The sequence below is a fragment of the Stomoxys calcitrans genome, chromosome 5 (assembly GCF_963082655.1).
Source record: "Stomoxys calcitrans chromosome 5, idStoCalc2.1, whole genome shotgun sequence".
Classification (NCBI taxonomy): domain Eukaryota; kingdom Metazoa; phylum Arthropoda; class Insecta; order Diptera; family Muscidae; genus Stomoxys; species Stomoxys calcitrans.
The window spans coordinates 156,785,786-156,812,017 of record NC_081556.1 but is presented as its reverse complement, the minus strand read 5'-3'; the positions used below and the strand labels follow the sequence as shown (position 1 = coordinate 156,812,017).

The 26,232-nt window shown below is 40.1% G+C and overlaps 1 protein-coding gene across 2 annotated transcripts in view; it reads left to right on the top strand.

Annotated features, from left to right (window-relative positions):
• LOC106081947 (tyrosine-protein kinase Dnt) overlaps positions 1–26,232 on the top strand; it is a 220,982-nt gene that overhangs the window by 127,855 nt on the left and 66,895 nt on the right. For both annotated transcript variants that reach the window (XM_013244225.2, XM_013244224.2), the window contains exons 6-7: positions 1,363–1,523; positions 1,752–1,894. In XM_013244225.2, coding sequence (XP_013099679.1) covers positions 1,363–1,523; positions 1,752–1,894 — 304 coding nt within the window. The remainder of the gene's footprint in view (positions 1–1,362; positions 1,524–1,751; positions 1,895–26,232) is intronic.

Genomic DNA, 26,232 nt, shown 5'->3' with positions numbered 1-26,232 from the left:
TCCTACATGGTTCAGATCAGTTTATTTTTGCATATAGCTGTCATAAAGACCAACATTGAGCCAAAATTGAATAGTCACACGTATTTATTTGGTTACCCAATATCCGTGCCGAATTTGGTCCAAATTTCGATATAGCTGCTATGGGTGCATAAAAAATTCCTTTTTTTTTCCCCGGATTGTGACCTATACCCAAGATGGTGGGTATCCAAAGTGCGCCCTGGCCGAACCTTATGCCTTTTTTTAAACAGTTATTCAAATATTTTCATCTCTTTTTTTAAATCTATTTTTAATGAAGATTCCCACAATTTATTTATTGGGATAGTTACCATTCTACCCTCCATAAAATTCCACTTACTATGCATTTTATTTGGTTTTTATATTTGCTACATTTAAATGAAGTCACAGCAACATCAGACCTTATGGCAGCTTTAAGTTATTAAATAATTCCGTAATGTCCCTTAGGGACCTACTGCCATTTAGCTGCTACCGAATATCATTTCGCCTTTCTGCACCTAAGGATAATTGAATTTTACTGCTTCTTAAACTAAAAATCATCTTTAATAGAGCAAATAAAAATTTGCCTATGAAATGGGCACTAAGTAGAAATATTTCTTTTATGTTGCTTCAGAGAGGAGACCATAATCAGAGATTTTTATGGCCACATAATTCCCAGATTACTGAGATTTTAGTGTAAAAAATTCCCATTAAAGCTCATGATTGCAGGGAATAACTTCTCAAACAAGCAGCATGGGTGATGGGGGGGGGGGGGGGGGCGAGAGAGAGAAAGCTTTACGATTTGTTTGCAAAACCCAAGCAACATCATTATTGTGAATAAACGAAATAAAATAAAAAGTCTTCTTGAGATTATGAATATAAAAAAAAAAACAAATAATTTGCGTTTCGTAGGACGACAACTCAGTGACAGTGATATTGGTTTCCCACCACAGACTTAATTCTGTTTTTTTTGATTAGGCGACCGTACAAATTGCCAACCGCTAACCAACATGTTGCCAAAGGACCTCTCCCCCACCCGGCCATTTGGCTTAGCAAGTCGAACAAATTACCTTGAATGGCTTGTAAGCAATTTTGGTCATTTAGGAACATATTTTCATTATTATTATATTTTATTATAATTTATTTAACGTATTAAGCAAACACATTTAAACTGTCTTAAATCACTGCATACGCTGTATACTGTTGCTGTTGTGGTTGTCAGTATCAGTAGTATTAGTATTACCCATAGAAAGATTTGCCCTCTGATTAATTGGCCTAATTAATCCTGATTATTTCTTCTTTATGTCTTTGTGTCCTTTCTGTTCCTTGCGTTCATTCATTCGTCCGTTCGTTTGTTTGTTTATTTAGCACCAGTTTTACGACAGCTGCCTATGGCAGTCACCAGAATGTCTTCATACGCCTGGATCCCCTGGGACGGCCCCCAAGTGCGAACAGTGGTTCCTATGCCACCATAGCCAGCCTCAATAAGTATCCCCTGGAGACCAAGAAGTCCTGCAACATATTTGAAAGTAAGTTATCCTCACTCGTACACACAAGCATGCAAATCTACCCCCACAACATTGACTTTCATATTTTTTGTCCTTGCTGAAGCCATAAAAAGGATAAAAGTGCCACTAATGTTGACAACATGTTTTTCCTTCTTTCCTCTCTTTCCCTCAACCTCCTTCGCTCTCATGCTGTCTATGCGTCCGAGTTTAATTGTGTTTGTGCGTTTATTTGTGTCTTTTTTTTTACAGAGTTCCGCAGCTCCCCAACTCCATCGCCATATGCAACAGCTCTGCTGCCCATGGGCGATCAGATAGCAGAGACAATTTATTCCAAACCAGAGTCGGTATGTCCCTCGAGAATATCCTACTATGCTTCATCACAACTAACCCAGGTATGTAACAGCAATAGATCTTAGAGTCAGTCTATCTTCTCAACAGAATAGTGGCTGAAAGGGGGAAAAAGCAATTATGAAATTTTTAAAGATAAACATTGGTGCGTGACGCACAGTGGCACGTAGTAATCCCTAAACGGAATCTGCAGTAAAATACTCGAGCGAAAAGAAAAGGATTTTTAAATTTTCGTACGGGGTTTGGCAAGTTTGGCAAAGAAATATTTACACATTTATAGATGAGCGGAAAAAAACTTAAGAATAACAAATTTGACTCACATATGCATGACTTTATTCGGAGATAAAATTTCTTTCCTTTTAACCCCTATTCAAAACTAATTAAGATGGTAACATCTAACGAATGGTAGTGGAAGGAAAATAGTCAGAGACTTCGGGCAACAAAAAACAAACAAAACCTTTCCAAATATGCATCCAATCACCATGCTGAAATAAAAACTTTTAAACATTTTTGTGGGTTGTTTGAAAAAAATTCAAAATTGCCAAAATTTGTTTCCTATGGGCAAAATAATTTTAATGTTGCTTCCACAATTGAAATACTACACCTTGTGAGGTATACCAAGTTGTTCATTCCATTTGCAGCACTTTAAATTGTTCAAAGAGCCAAGAATGACTATTGGAGAGATCGGTTTATCAAGTTATGAGCCGTACTTAACACAGTTGTGGAAAGTCATATCAAAACACTTAGAGCAAAATTTCAGCCAAATCGGAGAACAATTGCGGCTTTCATGAGCTCGAGAATTCAAATCGGTAGATTGGCTTATATGTGAGCTATATCAGGTTATTGACCTATTTGGACCGTCTTTGGCACAGTTTTTGAATGTTACAATAAAACACTCCGTGCAAAATTCCAGTCAGATCGGATAACAATTGGGCCTTCCAGGGACTCAAAAATTTAAATTAGAAGATCGTCTTATATGGGAGACTAGTCGAACCGGGCCCGCTCCGCTGCGCCTTCTTCAACTCTCTAATAACTTTTTAGGGTGGGGACACTTTGCCCTGAATGCGGATATCGAATTCGTGCCATTGTAGCCTATGACGCTGAACGCGTTCCAATCCTGGCGAGAACATCGGACAAAGCGGTGTTTATCCCCTTATAATGTTGGCGACATTTGCGCGGTACAATGCCATACATGGTCATTTAAAAAATGTTCCCCAAAGAGGTGTCGCACTGCGGGAAGCCGTTCGGATTCGGCTATAAAAAAGGTCCCTTATCATTGAGTTTAAACCTGAATCGAACAGCACTCATTGATGTGTGAGGATTTGCCCCTTCTCAGTTTTTGGTGGTAATGTTCTTTCTTAGAGTAATGTTCGCATTAGAGGAGGGATGGCACCTCAGACATTTCGACTCAAATATGGATATCAAATTCGTTCTTTATTCCCAACGGAAATGAAGTTCAGTTTAGGAGGTGCTTTAGCAGGTACCCCAAAACACTTGACTCCAAAATTGAATATCATATTCCTTTTCTACTCTCAAATACCTTTCATATGAGTTCCATATTGTCATAATGGCTCAAATAATTCATTTGACGTATCTCTCGGAGGAAAAGCGCCACCTAGACATGAACGCAAATTTTAATGTCATATTCGTAATCTACTCTCCAATATTTTTCATTTGAGTCCCATATAGCCATGGTTGGCTAATATGCCCATTTGGGGGTATTTGGGGGTGGGCGACCTCCCATTACTAAGACCCAAAAGTTGTATGCCATATTTTGTAATCTACTGCCTAATACTTTCATTTGAGTCCCATATTGACATGAACTTCGAATATATCTCTTTAGAGGAGTTTTGGGATTGGGGAGGGGGGGGGGGGGGGGGCACGCTGGGTACTTGGACCCGAATTTTAATACCATATTCGTAATCTACTCTCCAATACCTTTCATTTGATACCGTTATTGTGCCCATCAGACCTCTTTCGGGTTTGGTTGGCGTTTTTTTGGGGTTAGGGGGAGGGTCCGCCTCCACCCAATATCTAAAAATTTTATAGCCTATGTTTCCTTCCGGACAAACGTACACAATCTATGAAAATTTTAAAAAAATCGGTTCAGCCAAGTATCATAAAGTCATACTTGGTCTAATGGCGTGCCCCCCTTTACTTCGATCTGATTTTGTATACCAGATTCGAAATCTACTCCTGAATAACTTCCATTTGAGACCCATATTGAAATGAACGTCTGTTTGGGGAGGGGGGGTTACGGGGTTGGGGCGGCCTGATGGATACTGAGACTAAAATTGTAATACCATATTCGTATTCTTCTCTCCAATACCTACCATGTGATACCTATATTGTCCCGATCGGTCCACTTTTGATTTTGGGTTGTGTTTTCGGCATAAGGGGGAGGATCAGTCCCCCTTCCGTTACCGAAAAATTATATGGCCTATGTTTGCTTCCAGACCAACCTACACAATATGTGAAAATTTCGAGAAAATCGGTTCTGCCGTTTATCAGTCTATACGGAACAAACAAACTGAGTCCCATATATCCGTGATTGGGCTAATGTGCCCATTTTGGGGGTTTTGGTGGGGGTGGCGTGACTCCCTATACTTCAACATGTATTTGTATGCCACATTCGTTATCTACCCCCGAATACTTTTCATTTGATACTCATATTGTCCTTACCGGTCCACTTTTGATTTTGGGTGGTGTTTTGGGGGTAACAGTGGGGGGTCCGCCCCCTTCCGTAATCAATAAATTATAAAGCCTATTCCTAATTCCTGACCAAATCCGCAATCTACTCCCGAATACCTTTTATTTGTGTCCCATATTGTCATGATCGTCAAATAAACCTATTTGAAGAGGTTTTGGGGCTGGGGCGGCCCCCCAGGTACTTGGACCCAACTTTTATTATGAAATTTGTACTCTACTTTCGAATACCTTTTATTTGAATCCCATATTGTCTTGATCGGTCCACTTTTATTTTTGGGTAGTACTTTTGGGGTTAGGGGGAGGGTCCGTCCCCTCCCGAAATCAAAAAATTATATGGCCTATGTTTCCTCGAAGACCATACTACACAATCTATGAAAATATCAAGGCAATCGGTTCATCCGTTTTTGAGTTTACACGGAACAAACAAACAAACCGACAAAATTTTTTGTTTTTAAAAAATTTTTCTTTAGACAAAATCAAATCTTTAGACAAAATTCTCCAGCAGTCCCTCAATAGATAAAAATTTTAATACCCTTAAATTTATGAACTAATTTCAATTTCCAACTTTTAATGATGCTAGTAATTATTTATATCTGAATGCATTTAGAGAAATATCTTTGAATAGGCCCAACCATTTAGTCTTATTTTTAGTATCCTTTAATTTTTAATTTCTCTTATCTGACAATAAAATTCATTTGCCAATATTGCAGCCTTTAAATGCTCCAGTGTCTCCTGCAAGGGCAGTCCATGGTACCATTATTATAGAGATTTTCTAGCATGATTACAAGACTCAAGGGAGGTTGGCTGCCCTATTCTGGTTGATTGCAGGACCAACCAACTTTCCATCTTTCACCCGCCCGCCTCTTTTTCCCATGGGCTACAAATTAAAGATCGTCTTTGATTTGTTCTGTTTTATTATCAAAACTACTTAAAATATTTTTTTTTTTATTATTTTCGTTTTGCACTTCTTTTTTATTGAGGTCTTGGGGTTATTGGGTAAGCATTTGTATTGGACGATTTGTTGGCTTCACTCTGCAATGGCTTCCCCGTTTTTGAGGGAAATAACAACAAGAACAAAAAACGAAACGTACGTAAAATTGTGATAGTGGCTGGTCGGTCGGTGGTGGGTGAGTATGGTATGAGAATATTGGCCCACAGGACTGTTGCTGTTGCCCGTCGAGTTGTTTTTGTTGTTGAGCTTTTAAAACAAAAATATTTAAATTTTCAACACGTGCCGGTGTTTAAATGATTCGGTTTTTTTTCTCCCTCTTCGTTCGTATCTTGATGCGGAGAGTTCGGCAAAGTGTACAGAGTGTTGTGGTTCTCCGGATGTGTTGCTGACTGCTGCTGTTGGTTGTTACTTGAGAAGATCTGTAAACTTGAAAACGTGCCAAAGGCGATTACTTTTATGACTACTTGTACGATGTGGAGAGGACGGAACAACAACAATGAAAAAAGTTGTTCATAGTAAGTGTATCCACTCTCATATTGATGTTGTTCCTGCTGTTGTTGTTGTTGCTGCTGCTCAATGGGCCAGCAAATATTTATCCACCAATATTGTATTTCGCAACACTCGTTTAAACACATACACACGCACACACAGATAAATGCAGAGCATACTTGGCTCCGAAACAGAGTTGCCGTTGTGCTTGTGGCTTTTGAATTGGAGGTGGGGAATTTATGAAACAATGATGCAACTAAAGTTTGACTTTTTTACTGTCCAAAAATATTTCAGGAAAATTCTATCGGTCTATTTTTTTGAAGAGGGTTTTGAAGAAAAACCTTTTCAGAGATCATTTTTCTTCCGTCCTATTTACAACAATTTCCAAAACAAGTCAAATGGATCCCTTTAAGCGAAATGGTGTTTGCAACCTAATGGTAACCTAAAAACATGAAACTTGTAAAAAAAAATTGCGACCAATTAAGGAGTGGATTACGAATCCGATATGGGCATAGGGGGCGACCGGGGCCATCTGTATATACAAAAGAGTTGCGTGACCGATTGCTGACTAGCTGACTAACTGACTGATCATAGCCCAGCCCAAACGGCTAAAGTTAGAATCATGACATTTTGCACGAATGTTGGTCTTGGGTGATAGGCACGAGCTGGGCTGGATTTGGTGATATTCGTACGTTTAGGTACTAAAAAGTACGAATTGGTATATATTTGGCCAGAACGAACGGAGAGGGCTTGAATTATGTTCTTGGGCTCAAATTAAAGAGCGTCTTGAAAAAATAGGGTTTGGAGAAAAAATTTTGGAAAATCGTACCGGAAGTGGGAGAAATATTACGTTTAGTACCGCAATTGTTACTATTTGGTACTTTCTAAGGAAATTGAACTGGAGCTTTGAATTTTGGAACTTAGGTACACTTTGGCCACCATAATTGGGTGACTATAAGAATTTTTGGAAATTTGTACATTTAAGTACTAAAAAAGTACCAAAAAGGTACGAAATGAGTGGACTTTGTACAGGGCGGATGGATAGAGATAGAATTTTGATATTTGACATCTGATGCAAAAGGATGAGAGTGAGAAGAAAAGAAGGAAAATAGTACTAGTAATGGGAGGAAACGTACATTTAGTACCGCAATTGGCACCATTTGGTACTTTCATTACAGATGCAGCCAGAGCTCTGAAACTTGGCATGGGGTACAACTAGGAAATATATGATGGGTTACTATGAGCTCTTTACAATTCATACATTTTGGTACCACATGGTACTTTCTGAAATTTGGTACTGAAATTTGGTACTAGTGGTCTGAAATTTGGCATGCAGGTACAACTAGGAAAAACATGATAGGTGACTATGAGCTTTTTATAATTTGTAGATTTCGGTACCAATATCAAAAGTGTACTAGGTATTAATCCGTGCAAGACCGAAATAGTTCTTTTCAGCAGGAAATACAAGTTGCCTACAGTGGAAACTGTCTCCTTGGGTGAAGAGAATGTTCAATTTACAGAAATGCGCAAAACACCTGGGTGTTTTGCTGGACAGGAAATTGAACTTCAAATCCAAAATTTTGAAAAGGGCAAGAAAGGTCAATCTTGCCCTATACACCTGCCAGAGAGCCATTGGCAAAAGTTGGGGATTTAGACCGCGTATAATGCATTGGGTATATACTGCAGTTGTCAAACTTATAATGTTATATGGTGTTGTGGAATGGTGGACAGCGCTTCAAAAGTCCGCCTTCTGCTCAAAACTTAACCGGATCCAAAGGGTGGCTTTTTTTGCATTACGAGCTTGCAGACTAGGAACTACCTTACACACTCCAGGGATACTGGAATCTGTGGGTATGACATGTAAGCTAAGTTTTCAGGACCAAGCCCGAAGGACAACGAATGATAGATGGTCACAAAGAGGGGGCTGTGAGCATTCCAAAACTATGTGGCCTCATCTAGACTAGAAGAGGTCCACTGCTTTGCTGTCATTGGCTAGAACAGACGTCTCAATCATTGTGTCCGTCATGTTTTCCGATTAGAGAGTGTCGAGTTGGAAAACATGCTGGCAGACTGAAGGTTGCTGGAAATGTGGCTACATGCCACATGGTAAAACTTAGAAATATATAATGGGCGACTAAATGGTTTTGTTCACAATTCGAACATTTTGGTACCAAACTTGGTACTATTTGGTACTCTCTTTATGTGGTCCGAAATTTGACATGTAGGTACAACTAAGAAATAAACGATGGATGACTAAATGATTTATTCGAAATTCGTACATGTTGGTACCAAAATTGGTACCATTTTGTACTTTCTGCTCAGATGGAGCTTGAGGTCCGAAATTTGGCATGTAGGTAAAATTTAGAAATATATGATGGGCGACTAAATGGTTTTGTTCACAATTCGAACAATTTGGTACCAAACTTGGTACTATTTGGTACTCTCTTTATAGGTGGAGCTGGAGGTCCGAAATCTGGCATATAGGTAAAACTAAGAAATAAATGATGGTTGACTAAATAATTTATTCGAAATTCGTACATTTTGGTACCAAAGTTGGTACCATTTTGTACTTTCTGTTCAGATGGAACTTGAGGTCCGAAATTTAGCTTGAAGGTACAACAAAGAAATAAATGATGGATGACTAAATGATTTATTCAAAATTCGTACATTTTGGTACCAAAATTGGTACCATTTTGTACTTTCTGCTCAGATGGAGCTTGAGGTCCGAAATTTGGCATGTAGGTACAACTAAGAATTATATGATGGGTAGCTAAATGGACTGTTCACCATTCGTAAATTTTGGTACCAAAATTGGTACTATTTGGTACTCTCTTTATAGATGGAGCTGGAGGTTCGAAATCTGGCATATAGGTACAACTAAGAAATAAATGATGGTTGACTAAATGATTTTTTCAAAAATTCGTACATTTTTGTACTAAAATTCGTACCATTTAGTACTTTCTGTTCAGATGGAGCTAAAGTTTACGTTCAGTAATACTACGTTTATGGCAAATGTTCGATATGTTGAAACGAAACGTAACACAGTTACAACAAAAGAAAAACTTTGCAATAAAAGTATTTTGATTTCTGTAAAAATATCTCAAACTAGTTTTTTTGCGTGTAGGTACCAGCTTTGAAGTATGTAAAGGAAATTATCAAATTAAGCTTAAACCTCCGACAAAACTTAATTTTAATATCAAATTTCACATTTGTTGTCGAAAAGAAATCCTTCAACATAATAAATTTCCCTTAACTACGACCACTAATAGGTTTATGGTAGGTTTTGTACTTTTCCGAGTTCGTTGGAAATTCATCTTAATGGTAACTCAGCTCCGCGTAACACATACTTAATATCCTGGCAAAAGCGAAAACAAGCATTACATTGTGAACAACAACAGTGTCATTTTTTTTTGTGCACGACGGATGTAGCCTTTCGTTGCCTCTTCAAGGGAAAATGTGGCGGAAAACACCAAAAGAACATTTCCACTTATAGAACCTCACACACAAAGACGGCATCGTCAACAGCGGCAGCAGCAGAGAATTCAAGCGGTGGGTTATCCTTTTGTAATTCACTTGAACATTTGAACTTTAACTCTTTTTCCTTTTCATTCAGACCGCGTACAAGTGAAACCTGTAAGCAAAAAATAGCATACAAACACACACACACACACACACACCAACAAAGGAAAGGCACACAAACCCAAGTCTTACAACCTTACCCCAGCTCTGGCGGAAGAAGAGCTGATAAACACATAGATATGCTAGTCCTGAAAATGCAAGCGGAATCAAGGGTGCTGGAGGGGTTGGGGTTGGGGGTTGTAGCAAGCAGTTATATTTAATTCCCTTTTGGGAATTTTCATCTCATATATCGCTATTTAATTTCCATCGCGTTTTTGTGCCTTTCCTACCAATCTGTGTTCCACTTTTACTAACTACGTCTCCTGTCCATGGCAGTGTGTGTGTGTGTGTGTGAATGCTTTTTAAGTCCTTTTTTCCGCCTTTGGCTGGTGCTCTTTTTACAAAGATAACAAATGTTTGGGTGTTCTTTTACCGCTTAACTCTACTCTACTCTGCTGTGCACTGCCCTGCTCTTCTAAATGAAAATTTAGTTTATTATTTGTCTTTTGATGGGGATAAATGGCGCCACAAATGTTCATGGGGGGGACCGACGAAAAAGATAGGAAGAGTGAAAATCTTTTATTAATGTGCATTTTCTTGCTTGCATTGCACATTTCAAAACGATTTGCGTAACTACGTTCAGTTTTGCTCTCTCCCCCTGTTTCTCTTGGTTGTCCTTTTCTGTTGCTGCTGCAGGAGCGAAAACTGGCCACGATTAGAATCTAACCTCAACAATTAGCAAGCACCCCAGTTTAAAGATACCACAGTACCAATGAATGATAGAATTATTTTTGTTTTTTTTTTTACTTCCAACTGCTGCCGTTAAAAGTTTGCCTTGAACAAACAAAGATGGCAAATGAGAACATTTAGCCCCTGTGGAGAAGTTTGGCCAAGGATCAGATGTAAAAACTTTCAAATGACGTATTAAATGTTTTTCTTAGCCACTAGTTATTAACCTAAATTACTGATACTTAGTTCAGGAAACCAGGAAGAATGGAGTTTATATCAAAAGTTGGTTCTTGGTAGTAGGGTGATCAGTTTGGATTTTGAGAATCGGATTTTCGGTTTGAAGCCATTTTTCAGGTTTTTTTTATAAATCGTATACTTGTCAATAGTAACGGGTTTCTTACTAATGGTTCAACTCTAAACATATCTCGTGATAATTAGCTCTTTTTATACCCACCACCGAAGGATGGGGGTATATTCATTATGTCATTCCGTTTGCAAACCATCGAAATATCCATTTCCGACTAAAAAAGGATATATATTCTAGATCAGCGTAAAAATCTAAGACGGTCTAGTCATGTCCGTCCGTCTGTCTGTTGAAATCACGCTACAGTATTTAAAAATAGAGATATTGAGCTGAAACTTTGCACAGATTCTTCTCATGTCCATAAGCAGGTTAAGTTCGAATATGGGATATATCGGACTATATCTTGATATAGACCCCATATAGACCGATCCGATTTAGGGTCTTCGGCCCATAAAAGCCACATTTATTATACGATTTTGCTGAAATTTTAAACAGTGAGTTGTCTTAGGCCCATCGACATCTTCCTTCAGTTTGGCCCAGATCGGTTCAGATTTGGATATAGCTGCCATATAGACCGATCCTCCGATTTAGGGTTTTAGGCCCATAAAAGCCACATTTATTATCCGATTTCGTTGAAATTTGGGGCAGAGAGTTGTCTTAGGCCCTTAGACATCCTTTGTAAATTTGGCCCAGATCGGTTTAAATTTGGATATAGCTGCCATATAGACCGATCCTCCGATTTAGGGTCTTAGGCCCATAAAAGCCACATTTATTATGCGATTTTGCTGAAATTTGGGACAGTGAGTTGTATAAGGCTCATCGACATCTTTTTTCAATTTGGCTTAGATCGGTTCAGATTTGGATATAGCTGTCATATAGACCGATCTCTCGGTTTTAGATTTTGGGGCCATAAATGTGGCATTTATTGTCCAATTTTGCCGAAATTTGAAACAGTGAGTTGTGTTAGGCTCTTCGACGTCCATCTTAAATTTGACCCAGATCGGTCCAGATTTGAATATAGCTGCCATATAGACCGATCTCTCGATTTAGGGTTTTGGGCCCATAAAAGCCACATTTATTATCCGAGTTTGCTGAAATATATGAGAGGGAGTTGCCTTAGGCCCTTAGACATCCTTCGTCAATTTGGCCCAGATCGGTCCAGATTTGGATATAGTTCCCATATAGACCGATCCTCCGATTAAGGGTCTAAGGCCCATAAAAGCCACATTTATTATCCGATTTTGTTGAAATTTGGGGCAGAGAGTTGTCTTAGGCCCTTCGACATCCTTTGTAAATTTAGCCCAGATCGGTCTAGATTTGGATATAGCTGCCATATAGACCGATCCTCCGATTTAGGGTCTTAGGCCCATAAAAGCCACATTTATTATCCGATTTTGCTGAAATTTGGGACAGTGAGTTGTATTAGGCTCATCGACATCTTTTCTTCAATTTGGCTTAGATCGGTTCAGATTTGAATATAGCTTTCATATAGACCGATCTCTCGATTAAAGGTTTTGGGCCCATAAAAGGCGCATTTTTTGTCCGATGTCGTCAAAAATTGGAACAGAGAGCTAAGTTAAGCCCCTCGACATACTTGTGCAATATATCCCAGATCGGTGCAGATTTGGATACAGCTGCCATATAGATCGATCCTCCAATTTAAGGTTTTAGGCCCATAAACGCCAGATTTATTATCCGATTTTGCTGAAATTTGAGACAGTGAGTTGTCTTAGGCCCATTGACATCTTCCTTCAGTTTGGCCCTGATCGGTTCAGATTTGGATATAGCTGACATATAGACCGAACTCTCGATTTTAAGTTTTGGGCCTATAAAAGGCGCATTTATTGTCTGATGTTGCCAAAATTTAGGACAGTGAGTAAAATTAAGCCCCTCGACATACTTCTGAAATAGGGCATAGATCGGTTCAGATTTGGATATAGCTGCCATATAGACCGATCCTCGGGTAGGGTCTTAGGTCCATTAAAGCCACAATTATTATCCGATTTTGCTGAAATTTTAGACAGTTTGTTGCCTTAGGCCCTTCGACATCCTTCGTTAATATGGCCCAGATCGGATCAGATTTGGATATAGCTGCCATATAGACCGATCTCTCGATTTAAGGTTTTGGGCCCATAAAAGGCGCATTTATTATCCGATTTTGCTGAAATTTTAGACAGTTAGTTGCCTTAATTTTAGACAGTTAGATAGCCCTTCGCTATCCTTCGTTAATTTGGCCCAGATCGGATGAGATTTGGATATAGCTGTCATATGGACCAATCCTCTGACCAATATAGACCGATCTCTCGATTTAAGATTTCGAGCCATAAAAGGCGCATTTATTGTCCGATTTCGCCGAAATTTGGGAGAGTTAGTTGAGTTAGGCTCTTAGATATTTTTCTGCAACTTGGACCAAATCGGTTCAGATTTGAATATAGCTGCCACATAGACCGATATCTCGATTTAAAGTCTTGGCTCCATAAAAGGCGCATTTATAATCCGATTTCACTTAAATTTGACACAGTGACTTATGTTAGGATTTTCGATCGGTTCAGATAGGTTTATTTTTAGATATAGCTTCTTTAAAGACCAATATTTTGTTATACACAATTGAACAATGACTTGTACTTGTTAATATTTGCTCCAAATCGGAACATATTTCGATATAGCTGCTATGGGCATAAGGTATGCATTTTTCGGATTTTGACGAAAGGTGGTTCAAATATATACCCAAGGTGATGGGTATCCATAGTTCGGCCCGGCCCAACTTAACGCCTTTATACTTGTTTTGTTTCTCTTTCGAGACGAACTCGATGATCGAAGATGCAAATGGAAAAGGAAAGCCAGAGATAGCAACACACCAACCCCTATGGAACGCGTTTCGTCTTTGGTAAGAAGACTTTCAACCATATTACGTGTGATGGCTTCAAGGGCCGTGGGTTGGTACGTTGTATTTGATTCGTATTTATTGGGAAAATGCCTCTATGATACAATTTCCACATTAACCACGCTCGACAACCTTGCCTATTAGCTGTACTTTTCCCAGTGCATGTGTTTTTGTGTAATGTCAGTTTTTTTCCTGCGACAATTACACTACTTTCATGATAGACATGACTTGTGCATCTGTTGGAAGTTATATTGATGTATTCGAACGCTAGACAACGGCAGCGGCTCTCGCCGTCGCTACGTGTGCTCAGGATGGAATTCCGGCCGGGTTATACCGATTTTTTTCATTTTCAAGTTTTTTTTCCTGTTAAGGCGAACATCATCGAATTTTACAATATTGGTTTGTTTCTCTTTCGAGGCGAGCTCATAATCGGAAATTTTTATGTTGTATTTGAATCGAATTTTATGCAAAAACGCCTCTATGATACAAATACCACATTAACCACGCTCGACAACCCTGCTTATTAGCTGTACTTTTACCAGTGCATGTGTTTTCGTGTAATGACAGTTTTTTCCAGCGACAATTCATGGTAGACATGATTCTGGTTGTAGAAAATGTAATTGAACTTTATTCCTTGGAAATTTTTTCGACTGAGAAGATTTCAGATTTCCCTTCCAGGGAAACTTTAATCTGTGGGTATGCCTCTAGCTACATAAATGCTAAGTTTTCAGGATCTGGCTCGAAGGGCAACGAATGATAGATCGTCACATAGAGTGGGCAGTGATCATTACAAAACCATGTGGCCCTATCTTGACTTGAAGAGGTCTACCGATTTGCTGTCATTGGGCTAGAACAGATGTCTCAGTCATAGTGTCCGTCATGACAGGTCACTGTCTAATTGGAAATCATGCCGACAGACTGAAGGTTGCCATTAACGACTTTTGCAGAAACTGTGGGGACTTAGAAGGAGTTCCACCTTAGGTTCTCATTTCTTTGAGAACCTGTCTGAGTTAGCGGTGTGAACATACGCAAGTTGTTGGACTTTTTAAGGCGATCTGGATGGTCCAACTGTAGAAACTAGAAGGCATCTTCCTTCTTCTGTTCCTGTGGTATCACAATTGACGAAACGGTCAAAGTGGGTCGGATGGCAGACTGCCACATAAAACTAAAGCCCCTTAAAGTCAGTTACCGGCCACATATGCGATTGTGAGGTTTGGGGTATGAATCGGCCCCCAGAACCTCTATCCCCAAAATATGATTTTTTATTTACACTCAACTACCAAATATTTATCATCTGCTATTAATAGAAATTCAACCATTTGTGATTTGAGAATGGGGCGGCCTACCGGTATTTCAGTCGCAAAACCCTACACTACAAAGAAGCATCTGTGGCATACTTAAAGCTGGTGCCTTGGAACTTCCCACGCTATCGCAACATCGACTAAAAATAAAGATGGATGGACATGAGACCCCTAAACAGATCCAGACGTTTTTATAACCCTCATCCCCTGATAAGGTTTGACCAAACCACTTGAACCACTTTTACAAATACAAATCCTATTAATTCCCATTCCCACATGTCATGGCCATGTTTTAACTACTCTCCATATCAAACTACTAAAATAAATGTCTTTGCATTATCTTTATGCGTACATGGTGATAATATGACAACCCCACTTTAGGATAGCCTAAAGAGAATTTCTAAAATTCATAGAAATTTTGTATAGCCCCCCCCCCCAAACATTGTCTCTAGTGCAGGCTTATCTGGAACATGGCTTTGGCAACATGACATAGAGTAACACTTATTAACATATATCCATAAGTTTCATTTGTAGTATATCTTAGGACTGTAGATTGCGTTGAAACAGAATTCCCATTAAGGCTTCTCCGTTTGTCACCCCCTTGGCATAGCCGGATAAGCATATGCTTCAGCAAGGATACTTCCTTCTTAATAAAGTCGGAATATTTTTCTGCTTTACAGAGCCTGCTCGTCGAAATGCATTAATGGCCTATAGACCACAACACATGGGCAAGTAAGTGTGTGTGTGTGAGTGTAAATAAGACCATTCATATGTGCCTGGACATGAGTGAATTGTAGGTTATCATTACGACTTCAAACACTTTACATGCATAAATATTCAAGTCCGTCCGTCCGTCCGTCTGTCGGTATTTGTTGGCCGCTGCCATTGACATGCAACCTCCATCTCCCTCTCTCTCTCTCTACAGACGAATAAGCACAACATATTAAGCAAAGTTCCTTTGAAATTCGTTCATATCAGGCTGATTATGTTTGCGGCGTCTTTATGCTTATAAATGTTTATGTATGAGTAAGTGTGTAAGTGTGTGTGTGTGGCTGTGTTTATCACAAAAACATTTGCATCTCCCTTATGCATATGCTTATTTGGCAATTCCTTGGGATAAGGATACAAAATTCTGGAAAAATTTTCTGCCAACAATGTTTGCTTAAATCGTAGCCTTGCCAGTGTGTGAGTGTGTGTGTGTGTGTGACTGCTTCTGTTTGTATTTGTTTAGATTTCAATTTCACCCTCATTACTTAGGACAACGTTAGACGCATACATTTGTAGCCTAAGAATAAAGACATGGGCAGAGGCAACGGCAACGGCATAGGCTTAGGGGAACAAGCTTTAACACAAATACCATCACTACGCTACCGTGTCACCCCCATTTCGTAAGATTAGCCTTCAGCTCCACCACATAGGCCACAGTGCAATGTAGCTGCTTCTTTTTCTTGGGCTTTTATGCCTTTTTAATAAATCCAGAAATTAAAAGAAATGCCAGGATACACAGCGACCCACTTACACACACACGTGTATGTGTGTAAATCCAACCACATACATACTCGCACACATCTACTTAGTCATGGACTCTCATCATACTTTTGTAGCAATCAACCGACGCATGCATCGACTCAATGCTTGAATGGTTAGCTGAAAGTCTAGCTCAAGCAGATTGCACAAATAGCTATGGATTGTGTAGACGGTTGGATGGATGAATGGTTTTGGCGTTTCGCTTGTTTGGAAGATGGCTATGTGGGTTTTGCTAAAGTAGCTGCCTCTTGTGATACTCCATGGGATTTAGAGTTTCAGTCGTTGCTGAAAGCATTCTAGTAGGGACTGACTGCAATGCTTGCCTTGCACACAATCATCCATGGCAACAAGCAGCCACAGCAGCTCTACCAACCTCCCTTAGCACCCGAACAATAACATACTGAACTCATAAAAGACGAAACATTCCTGCACGTTCTGATGAAGTTTTGAAAGAAATTCAGATTGAGGTGGCAGAGTGTTCGGGAAGGTTAATTGGCTTTAAAGCATATCATTAATTATGAAGAAAAAATTTTATTTTTTTAGAATTTAATAAACACTCACTGCCTTCTTCGAGGCTGGGGTAAACAAGTGGCTAAATGTTCCTTAACCTTAAATAGTCGATTATTGAATGGGCCAAATCTAAACGCGATGCAGTATGGCGCATGTATTCGAAAACTACAAGGCCAATATTAAGGCCTTAATTGTAGTGCAATGGTTTGGGAGTTGTTTCTTGAAAAGCAACGAAAGCTGACGCATTTTATTATGGTTGCTATGATACGAGACAAGAGTTTGGCTTGGAGACTAAGTACTCCGGGGTAGAAAGGTTAGCCACATCCTCATAAAGGCATTTTTTGCCTCATTACCTTCTTGCAGCGGAGGAGAGCGCAGAAAATAACAAACGATCTGATTCTGAAAGGAAGTTGGACGTTGAAAAGTTTCAAAATAGGTGACATACTCCACTTCACTGAACCGATTGCTTGGAAAAAGCACTTCTACCCACAATATATATCGCGGTGCCATGGCATGGCATCATTGCCCACTCCATGGCCAAGAATGAAGCAACCCTCCAGTTAGTAGCAACCACCCAGACGAAGAGGTCTCAAGAGAAGAGCAGCAACATCTATTCCACAGAAAGAAGAGATAAATGGAAAGACATGCGTGAGAGCGAAATTAGATGTTTAGGATCAGATTGAAGTCCGAATGCAAATGCAAATTGGAAATTTGCCCATGAACATTCCATTAAAAGACTGGGGCAAAATTCCCTCAAATCAATGAGTGCTGCGTGCCGCAGAGCAACACCTCTTTGGGGAGAAGTTTTTTACATGGCAAAGTACCTCACAAATATCATTAGGAGGGGATAACCACCGCTGAAAATTTTTCTGATGTTCCTGCCAGGATATTCTCCCCAAAAATTAAACATCAAACCGGTGGCTTTGCTTCAGCAGGCACCCGAAGAGGCAGAGAAGAAAATCCGGAAACAAATACAAATGGTGAGCTTATGATATGGAACGAAAATTTTTATCCCACACCACTGCTATGGTACTCTTATTACTCTAACCATAATCGGTTTAGATAAATATAAAGCTCCCATTTATGTACATTGCCCAATAAACATTTACAGAGCCTTAGTTTGAACGAATTTGTTTGAAATTTGGTACAGAGGTTTTGTTGCCCATCTGAACGCTTCTGGCGAAGTTCATCACAATTTGTTCAGAATAAGATATAGCGTCTATATAATTAAATCGCCCAATTAGCAATTATAGAGTAGATTCAGGGTATCATCTAGTCCGACCCGACTTTTACCTTACCGCTAACGAGGATATGCCAGAAATAATCTAATAAGATTAGCCTAACACTAACCCGACAGAAGAACAACCACAAGGCAACTGGAGCCGATGGGTTACCAGGTAAACTTTTTAAGACCAGATACGATACGCTAATGAAGCGCACGCATCAGCTCATTGACTAGAAGTACTCATAGCCAATGATTGAAGCCTTCGATATTTTATTCCGAACGCGAAGAAATAGACCAGATGTTATGTACCAACCATATGGTGAAAAATTTTCTTCCCATCGCATACAAAATACTTTGGAGCATACCGGATGAATGATTTCAATCCTATCTTAACAAGTTACAAGATAAAAGGCAATAAGTTTGACAGGGCTAACCTCGGCACGGATATCGAAGAGCCGACTTCAGCGAAATCGGGCAATAAATGCGCCTTCAAAGACCTTAAATCGGGAGATCAGTCTGCATGACAACTATATCTAATTGAGAACGATCTCGGCCATATGGATTACGAAAGTCGAAGAGCCTAACACAGCCCACTGTCTCAAATTTCAGGGACATCGAACAATATATGCGCCTTTATGGGCCCAAGAACTTAAATCGGCATATCGGTGTATGTTGAGAGGCCTTCGACAAGCGGTTGATAGATCGTAGGGTCTTCTATTTCCCTTGGTTAATTGATGCACTTGAGACCGCAAGCAAACTTTATGAAATGAAACGGTTTATGTGGTTTATTACGAGGCCAATGGGACCCTGGTTTGAGTGGACTGTATTGACTTAAAACTTTACACTTTGAAGTGATACACTTAACTAACTTATTTCAAAAAAATTAAAATGAGAAAGAATGACAATCAAGGTAATCAATCAATCAAAGTAAGTAAGAGCCGCTCTTCACGAGCATAAATTCGGTGTTTCAAAGAGAGGAAAGTAAATGAAAATTGGAGCGAATCCATGGATGCTCTCTGTGAGCTTAGTAGTTGCAGAGTTGGGCATTTCAATGCTGTTGAACTGGCTTTAACATACTCCCGCGTCGAGATGGCAAGCGTATGGGGTTCTTGTCCTCGTGCCTGACACGAGCGCATCCTGACCAGATGCCGTGGATCACCCATCCGAAGGTAGTTGCATATGTTTTTGGCAGCTTGGAGTTATGTTTGATAAACACAGGCTTCTTAAAGAACTCTCTCGCAATTTGCTAGTTTTTTTTTTGCAAATTTTGGCCAAGAACATTCCACTAGGGAACAGGGGCAAACTTCTCACCTATCAATGAGTGCTGCCCGATTCAAGTTTAAGCTCAATGATTGGGGGCCTCCTTTTTTTATAGCCGAGTCTGAACGGCGTGCCGCAGTGCGACACCTCTTTGGAGAGAAGTTTTACATGACATAGTACCAGCATTAGGAGGATAAAGCCACCACTGAAAATTTTTTCTGATGGTCTCGCCAGGATTCGAACCGAATCTAAGTACCCAACCGGTTCGAATCTAAGTACCCAAGTTTCAAATTTTAATACCATATTCGTATTCTACTCTCCAATACCTTTCATTTGTTACTTATATTGTCCCGATCGGTCCACTTTTGATTTTGGCATAAGGGGGAGGGTCCGTCCCCCTTCCGATACCGAAAAATTATATAGCCTATGTTTCCTTCCAGGCCAACCTACACAATATGCGAAAATGTCGAGAAAATCGGTTCTGTCGTTTTTCAGTCAAACAAACTGAGCCCCATATATCCGTTATTGGCTAATGTGCCTATTTTGGTCGTTTTTGTGGGTGTGGGGTGACCCCCTATACTTCGACATGTATTTGTATGCCAGATTCGTTATCTACTCCCTCATACTTTTCATTTGATACACACATTGTTCCTATCGGTCCACTTTTGATCTTGGGTAGTGTTTTTGGGATAACGGTGGAGGGTCCGCCCCCTTCCGTTATCAATAAATTATAAAGCCTATTCCTACTTCCTGATCATATTCGTAATCTACTCCCGAATACCTCTCATTTAAGTCCCATATTGTCATGATCGTCAAATATACCTATTTTAAGGGGTTTTGTGGCTGGGAGGCCCCCCAGGTACTTGGACCCAACTTTTATTATGAAACTCGTACACTACTCTTGAATACCTTTCATTTGAATCCCATATTGCCCCGAACGTTGCAATTTTATTTTTGGGTAGTACTTCTGTGGTAAGGGGGAGGGTCCGCCCCCCCCCCCCCCCCCCCCTCTCGATATAAAAAGTTATATATCATATGTTTCCTTCCAGACCAACCTACACTATCTGTGAAAATTTCAAAGTAATCGGCAATAATTATGGGCCCACGGCCTTAAATCGGAATATATGGCCGCATATCCAAATTTGGTTCGATCTGGACCATACTCCGCAAGGTGCTTAAGACATCCATATTTCCGCCAAGCCGAGTAATAAGTGCGCGATATGACCGCTACATGTGCACATGTATCCAAAAATGGTCCTATCTGGGCCATACTTGGCACGGATATCAAAGATTCGAATTCAACCAACTGTATCAAAGTGAAATCGGGTAATAAATTCGGTTTTTACGCCTTCAATACTTTAAATCGGGAGATCGGGTTCTAACATGAGAACCAAATTTTCGCGGTTTTTATCCTCACAGTAATGCTGGCGGTATTTATGTGATATTCAGACGTACAAAGCTTCCCTTCAAAGTTGCCTCCCTTAATGGTAAGTCTCTCTGCCTCGGCTATACAAATATGGTTCCATTTCATTGAACAAAAATTTGAATCCGACAACAATTGATATGAGAAAGGTATCCCAACTTTTCCTTTCCAAACATTTAGAATTAAACTGAGTTTCAAAAAGAGAGGCAGCGAATGGGGTGATCTCCTTAATATCTTGTTCTAGAAGATTATATGAGATGCAGGTGTAACTAGGCATGACTCACTGGTCGCCTATGCCAACGACATCGTTATAATGGGTCGGTCGTTGAAAACAGTCACCGCCCTGTTGAAAAGGTCGAGAAGGTAAGTCTGCAAGTAAATGGAGTTAAAACAAAGTAGATTGTATTAATGCTCGGCTAAGTGAACTCGGGCATTCAACGAAAGATGGGATCTACAAGCTTCAGAAAGTCAGCAATTTTTATATACCTCGGAGAATAAAACGAAGAATAATATTTAGATAGGCTAAATAAATTAGCAAAGCAATTGCACCCTGGCCCTCCCTGCACGGTATAACAATGAGCATCACACAGGCTGGAACTTTGAGCTCCAATCTGTATGGTGTTCTTCGTTATAACGAAAGGCTTTGCTTGGAGCTACAGGCCGCGTCAACAAGTTGCGAACAGTGGACTGCTCCATACGGAGTAACTGCAACTGCAGTCGTGGACAATCAGCGGTATCGAGTGGAGAGTCTCAGTGAGAGACCGAGTGGCACCAGCTCATGCATAAATACTGAGTGCCTATGATGATGGATACGACAAGGCGAGTTATTGTCGCCTGTAAATAATCAACGGCCATCATGTGCTCGCGGCGATCGGTCATATGGACCGAACGAGCTCGCCTATAAGAGCTCGACTAAGATCACCAACTCCATATGCAAATGTGGCTACAACAACAGCAACAACCCTGGCGCTGTTTTCACCGGTCATACGAACAACATCTTGACATTGTTCCCAAATTCACATGGACCTGCAGCCAGATAGACAGACGAACATGGCTAGATTGAATAACAAGTCAATCCGTATACTTATTGGGTGCCCAAAAAGTAATTGCGGATTTTTTAAAAGAAAGTAAATGCATTTTTAATAAAACTTAGAATGAACTTTAATCAAATATACTTTTTTTACACTTTTTTTCTAAACCAAGCTAAAAGTAACAGATGATAACTGACAGAAGAAAGAATGCAATTACAGAGTCACAAGCTGTGAAAAAATTTGTCAACGCCGACTATATGAAAAATCCGCAATTACTCTTTGGGCAACCCAATTTTAATAGGTCTATAACATTTCCTGGCAAACGAATCTACGACAGTAGAGGAAAGGTTTAAAAAGATCCATTTTGAAATGTATATCAGATTCGGCCCAACCGACTTTTATTGCTTTTAAATCTTGTTGGCTTTTCACATTATGGGCATTTTCAAAACTTTGCTCCCCTTCCATTCAACCAAGCACTCTTTAAATGTTTTCGTACTCCATAACCTTTAACCATTATGCCCGTCATTATTTTAATTAATCCAAAAAATTAGATTTCCAACAATCATACAAATTAAAGCCATTAACCCAAATGGTCGTACCTCTCTCGTATGTAATTGCAACGCGTATCACTCACTCTCTGTGCGGATGTTGGCGGCGCATGTAATTTATAAACATATTCTCGTGCCTACTCCTGTACTTTCCCATTCAACCAGTCGAAAGAGAATTTAATGAATTTCTAGACTTTCAGCGCAAAGAAGAACGAAAACCATGCTGGCCCAACCGTGAACCAACCACCCACACTATTAGCACACATACAAAAAGTCTTACTAGGATGATGCCACTGAAGGATGGGCTGCAGTGGGGAGAAGGGGATACGAGGACTACCATTGTCGTCAACAACTTAAACCAACCTAAAGAGCAGCAACGATGCGTCAAGTCGGCATGGCGAAGGATCCTTTAATGAGATTTAGTGGGGCAAGGGAGTCAGGGATGAGGGTTGAGCCTCTGGCTCTAAAAGCATAGCTGGTGGGGGGTAATGAGGTTTATGGAGTAAATGTTGTTTCGTTATTGTTTTCATGTTACCCATTCTGCTGCCAGAGCATGCCATGTCCTGACGATGAAATTAGACTAAACTGTAATTGTTGTCGTCAAAAGCAGAAACTTTGTTCGACTTGCAATCGTTCTCAATTCTCAATTGACAATAGTGAGTAGGCGACAGCCAGAGAATGTGTGTGTGTGTGTGTGTGCGACATTGTAATAGCGGGAGTTGTGTGCATATGTTTGTCTGTTCCGAGCCTTGCAATGCATAAACCTTTGTCTGTGTAGCAGAGAGAAAGAAGTGGAGTGGAGTGGTAGAGAGAGAATGAGCTCATTTCCCCCCATTAACTCTAGGAGTCATTTACAACATTTACTTGCCATTAAATCAGTCTATAAACGTTTAAGAATTTAGCACCAGAACGAAAATGAAATGAAAACCCCCGGCAACAAAAACAATCACAAGAACAACAATAACAGCAACAACAAGGGCAATAATTACCGACCAACAGAGCAACCGGAAGGAATGAAGAAGAATAAGCAAAGAACGAATGAAGGAAAGGCAAAAAAAAAACTCTCCATAATAAAATTAACACGCATACAAGCACGTCACATGGAGCGGCACATATGGAGCCCGGAAAGGGAAGTCAAGTGTATTGTTTATGTTGCAGCAGCAGGGGTGGCGGCGGTGGCAGACAGATGCCTGAGGTATGTGCCGCGGCAGCAGAAAAGGGCCAAAATGCCAGAGGTTGTGTCGGCGTTGTGTGCTAAATAAACAATCCGCACATCTGTTGCAACATGACTTTTTGCCACTCAGTCATCGTCCTGTGTTTCGCCAGACATTGCAACAGAAGGCGGCATTGAAATGTTTATGCATTGGAGCTATGTATGCTTGGGGCGGGGTTGGAGGGTGCTCCACCATCATGTTTGCCCATAAAGTTGTTTTACGATGCCTAATAGCTGGAGTTTTACATGATTTTCTAAATATTTACCGGATTTAGATGTCTGAGCCGAGTGCAGTGCTGTTTACTCGGCTAGCAAATGCCATTGAAGGATAATTGATGGGGCCCGGCCTCAAGACCTTTCAAAGTAAACAGCACCAGCTTAATTGAAGAGTGTTTAATTGTAGTGGCAAATGAGCATTCCGCTTTAATTAGACCTTAACAAAAAGGGGTGGCTGAATAATCATTCTTTGGCACACATAAAATGTTTTTAGGTTTTATTATTTCGGTTGTAAAAACACTTTTTAGAGTAGAGTAGAGTAGGAGTAGAGTAGGAGTAGAGTAGAAGTAGAGTAGGAGTAGAGTAGGAGTAGAGTAGGAGTAGAGTAGGAGTAGAGTAGGAGTAGAGTAGGAGTAGAGTAGGAGTAGAGTAGGAGTAGAGTAGGAGTAGAGTAGGAGTAGAGTAGGAGTAGAGTAGGAGTAGAGTAGGAGTAGAGTAGGAGTAGAGTAGGAGTAGAGTAGGAGTAGAGTAGGAGTAGAGTAGGAGTAGAGTAGGAGTAGAGTAGGAGTAGAGTAGGAGTAGAGTAGGGTAGAGTAGAATAAAGTAGTACACTGTGCGAATGCAAGGTGCCTAACGCAACTTACTACACCAAGTTTTGACAGAATCTGGTAAACAATTTTATATTTATGGAGCCAAAACCTTAATTCGGGGGATCGGTCTATATATCACCAAATATGGTGCTAAATAATCTTTACTTGGCAAGGATGTCAAAAGGCATAACAAAACTCACTGTGCTTAGATTCAGCGAAATCGATTAATTTTATGGAATATGATCTAAAATCTCGAGATCGGTCAATATGGGGGCTGATCCGAATATGATACGATCCATACCATACTTGGATGACGAAGGGTCGAATTCAACTCTCCACACCAAAATTTTGTAAAATCAAATAATAAATGCGTCTTTTATGGGCTCAAGACTTTACATAGGTAGATGGGCCTGTATTGGGGGATAAAGTTCAAGTTAAGGTATTCATGGTAAGAAACTTTTTTGTTTAAATTTTCTGTTCAATATCCTCAATTCCAACGTTTTTTTCAAATTTTACTGGATTTGTTTTCATACTTTTCACCATAGGATGGGGGTAGATCGTCTTGATATTCTAAGTCGATTTATCTACGTTCGTCTGTTTGTTCATCTGTCGAAAGCACACTCAATTTTACAAGAGTAAAGTTAGTTGCTTGAAATTTTGCACCAATACTTCTTATCAGTGTAGGCCAGTTGGGATTGTAAATGGGCCAAATCGCTCCATGTTTGGATATAGCTACCATACAATCCTATCAACCGATTTGTCTTCTAGGGCCTCTAGCGGACTCAATTCTTATCCAATGTGGTCGAAGTTATACATGTGGCGTTTTATTATGACTTTCAACAACTGAGTGAGATTTCTTCCAAATTGGTCCAAAACCTGTTAACCTTAACCTTTTTTCTCGATTTGACTTATTTAGCCTCTGGAGGATGCAATTCTTATCCGATTTGGCTACAAATTTTTCACATCACGTTTTATTATGACTTCCAACAATTGTGCTTGATATGGTTCCGGTTGGTTCATAACCTGATAAAACTCCCATATAAGTCCAGCACGGCATAACTATGAGCATCACACAGGCTGGCACTTTGAGCTACGATCTGTGTGGCGTTCATTGTTATCACGAGAAGCTTAGCAGCGAGCTTCCGGTCGCATCCACAGGTTGCGGATAGTGGAATACTCCATACGGAGTAGCTGCAATTGCAGTCGCACACAATCTGCGGTATGGAACGGAGAGTCTCAGTGAGAGGCCGAGTGGCGCCGGCTCTTGCTTAAATACTGAGTGTCTATGATGCTCGATATGGCAAGGCGAGTTGGTGGCGCCTTTAAATAACCAATGGCCATAATGTCATCGGTTCTTTGGACCGGAACGAGCTTGCTCACCTATAGGAGTTAGATGAGGAACGCCACCTCCACATATAGACATTTGGCTACAACAACAACCCCATATAAAACGATCTCCCGATTTGACTTCTTTATCTCTTACCAGCCGCGATTTTTATCCGATTTGGCTGAAATTTTGAATATAGTGTCCTGTTTATATGGAAGCTACATCAGATTATACATCGATTCGGACCGTACTTGACACAGTTGTTGGAAGTCATATCAGAACACTATGTGCAAAATTTCACATGGGAGATATATCCAAATCTGAACCGATCTACCTACATCAATAAGAAGTATCTGTGCAAAATTTCAAGCGGCTACTTCTACGGGTTCGACCGCTATCGTGATTTCGACCGACGGACATGGCTAGTTCGAATCAGACGATCAAGAATATATATACTTTATGGGGTCCTAGATCAATATTTCTAGGTGTTAAAAACAGAATGACTAGATTAGTAAACCCCCCATCC